This window comes from Fulmarus glacialis, unplaced genomic scaffold, assembly GCF_000690835.1.
Source record: "Fulmarus glacialis isolate BGI_N327 unplaced genomic scaffold, ASM69083v1 scaffold12745, whole genome shotgun sequence".
In the NCBI taxonomy this organism is placed as follows: Eukaryota; Metazoa; Chordata; class Aves; order Procellariiformes; family Procellariidae; genus Fulmarus; species Fulmarus glacialis.
The window spans coordinates 13,268-16,604 of record NW_009212378.1 but is presented as its reverse complement, the minus strand read 5'-3'; the positions used below and the strand labels follow the sequence as shown (position 1 = coordinate 16,604).

At 49.2% G+C, this 3,337-nt stretch overlaps 1 protein-coding gene across 1 annotated transcript in view; it reads left to right on the top strand.

Moving 5' to 3' along the window:
* Positions 1 to 2,897: 2,897 nt before the first annotated feature.
* Positions 2,898 to 3,337, top strand: part of DUSP5 (dual specificity phosphatase 5) — a gene marked incomplete at its 5' end in the record, with an annotated part of 4,346 nt that continues 3,906 nt past the window's right edge. Inside the window, 2 exon segments of the mRNA XM_009577866.1 lie at positions 2,898 to 2,939; positions 2,942 to 3,027. Coding sequence (XP_009576161.1) covers positions 2,898 to 2,939; positions 2,942 to 3,027 — 128 coding nt within the window.

Here is a 3,337-nt window from a genome sequence, read left to right as displayed (position 1 = left end):
TCCTTCCCTCCTCATGTACCAGCCCCATGCTTTGAAGTGGTGACTGCGGCTGTGGGCAGTTTATCTGGGGTGGGGTTTTGAGGTAGGCTGTGCTTTGTACCTTTTGTGTATTGCAAAGTGTCTTATCATGAAAGATTTGAGGCTAAAAAGGTTACCCCTTAGTGGATGAGAAAGTTTCCTCCTTTTCCTGCTGCTGTTCCCCTTTGCTGGAAGTGTTCTGGGTCGCAGGCCCGTGCAGCTCCATTTCAGATCCAGTGTGGCCCGAGGAGCCAGTGACTCAGTGGGCAGCACAGATTCACTGGGGCCACGGACCCTCAGGAAGCTGTTGTGGTCTGGGGGAATATCTCTGGGACAGTGGGGGTATAAATCATCCTGAAGTACTGGGCACTGATCAGAAGAAAGGGGTCCTTTGGGCGTCTGTAGCACCGACCTTGCAAATAATGGGCTGTAAAACCACCAGAAACAAAACCTCCTTGAGGTTCCCCCCTTATATTCCTGTTCTCCCCAGGTGTGGGGGAGCTGGGAGGAGGTGTTGGCTGCTTGAGGGCTAAGGTGGTCTCAGCTTGGAAGTCACAGTGATGAGATAATATATGAGCAGGTCACCCCCACCAGGTCCCCAAGCACCCTGGGGATCTGGCCCCAGGCAGAGCAGCTAGTGCAGAGCAATTGCACGCCAAGTTGCCCTGTTCCTTCCCTCGCTTTCTGGCTTCTAGTGGTTGAGTGTGTCACATCTTTTGTCTGTGTAGGTGCAGTTTCATTCTGGGTGAGCTCAGCCCCAGCAGGGTGAGAGTGATTGTGTGGCGGGGGAAGAAAGATAAAATAACGGATCCTCCCTTGGTGCTGACAAGGATTCTATTATTTATCGATTAAAACCAAAGTGCAACCCAGCTCTCTGTGATGAGCAATCTAGTATTTGCAGAAATGACCTCAGGGAAGGTAGGTTGAGTGGGGAGGGGGAAGAGAGGAGATTGCTGGAGGACAGGATGAGAAGATGACTCACTGTAAGAATGGCCTGCAAATATCCTGATCCCCAAGGCTTGTAATTAACCATTCGCCAGCTGCATGCATTAGCTGCCCCAGAGACATGAGACATGCATGTCTGTTCGAACACACATGCTGATTTGGCTGGGGCAGACTTCTGTGTTCATTCAAGAATAAAAACAACAACATGGGGCGTAAATGAGGATAATGGCTATTTATATAATCTGGACATATTTTTTCTATGTGATGGCAGTGGTTGGGAGGCAGGAGGAGATAAGGTAAGTTATGCAAAACAAGAGGATTTATAAGTCCATCGTATGAAGGGCAGTTGGAGATCAGGAGAGCAGAGGAGTCTGGAGAGCTGCTTGTGTTTGTTGACTTCTCACGCTGCAAGTTGTTAGGGATATGATTTTATCAACCCAGTTGTTGTGGATATCATTTTATCACCCCCCCATAATCTCCATGGTCACTTGGCTGCTTGGCCCTCTGCCTCGCGCTGTGAGCTCTGGGGTGAGCTGCCTGAGAGTGGCTGGGGGGTAGGAGGAAAACTTCAGGTGCCGAGAGCCAGTTGACTGCAAAGTCACCATCCTGCCCTCCGTCATGGAAAACAGACGTTTTCATCACGTTCAGTGGGCTTTGGATCACGCTGGCTGCTTGCAACACGAGGGCCCCACGGCAGGACTGAGTGGGCGACAGTAGCACGTCATGAATTTGAGCACACATCTGCTCAAACATTGCAAACAAATGAGACACCGGCGTTACGGGGCTGAAATGTCAGAGGTAGCTGTACCGGGCAGCCCTGGCAGCGAGGGCGGCGGGGGCCCTGCGGCTGCTCAGATCTTCAGTGCTTCCTTTGTTTCGAAACCCTTCCTTGCACCGGGGCACCCACACCAACACCGCTTATCAGGGCGAAACAGTTGCAGGTGAATGAATCGCATCAGAGGGTTTGCTTTCTGAGCCTTGTTTACTTGAGGGCCATGCTCCAAAGGATTATTGAACCTAGCTGTTCGAGAGCTTTCGCCAATCATTTTTGCTCTGAAAATGCACAGGTGGTACACGTGGCACACCACTGATATTTCCAGGCTGCTTCTGCTACCTGACTTATTCATGTTCATTTTGGAGATTATGTGCTTCTGTGCAGCATATTCCCAGCCTGGAAACAGGCAACGATTTAGCTGACGACAAACTTTAAGTAACAATGTAATAATAGGATTAATTCCTTTTCATTAGCATTGCACTGAATGAAACGAATGCAGTACTTAACCATGCAGAATAGCTCATGTGGGGCTATTCAGTTGTCAAATGCTGTCACAGGATTTCATTAAGTTTTATAGCTGTTATTTAATAGATTGGTTTCAATGGGACTGTCTTCATTACCTCGCTGTCTTGTGCATTGTGGTGATTAATGACACAGTTGCAAGCATCCCCCTCTTGTGCAATGTCCATTCAAAAATGCAAATAAAACATTTCTTGTGTTGTCACAGTGTATATAGTAGTAACAGATTTAGAGACGATGACTACTGAGTACAGAAATCTCCATCTCAAATGCTGGCAATCGTGCTCATATATAAAACGTGGGGGAGGGAGTTTAGTCCCCGCTGTACTGGAGTTAATGGTTGCTAGACTCAACAATTACATTCGCTAACAGTTTTAATCTGGATTCACCAGCTTTTGGCAAGTTAATAATTGTCAGCAGTATCAGAGGTTTTTCTTCGGGTGCCTGAAGCCTTTTAAACAAACCTGCTTCCCCAGGGGAGCACTGTTGCTTATTAACACCCCAGGGCCCATCACCGTGTGCTATCCCGCTGCATTGCAAGCACCCGAGCTTCATTTCTCCTCCACTTAATTAAACCAGTTTTTGGAAATGCAAACATTCATGTTTCTTTTCTTTTTTTTTTTTTTTTACCCTTCCCTAGGGGGATATGAAACTTTTAACTCGCAATATCCTGAGTGCTGCGTGGTCCCGGGGAGAGCCCGGGGGCGGAGAGAACCCCCCCCAGCCATTGTGAGAAGCAGAGTGCCAACCACAAACCCGCTTACGACCAGGTGTGTGTCACAGCTGCGGTGGGTAACCTTCCCCTTGGGTCTTCTCCGTCCTGCCACCGAGCTCTGTTGGAGGCTGGCAGGGTGCCGGGGGCCCCCGTGCCTGTGTGTTGAATAAGATGCCCTGTGTGTGCTGCTGGTCAGCATCGCCTCCACCTGGCTTCAAAATTTGGCAGCAGAAGGAGAAAAAAAAAAAAATCTGTCTAGCCCCAAAACTGTATTTGCGACCTGTCTTTATCGCACAGCCAGGCAGCATGAGCCATGGGCAGCTCACGGCCTCCCCAGGAGACTTAACACGAGCAGGGGAGAGGCT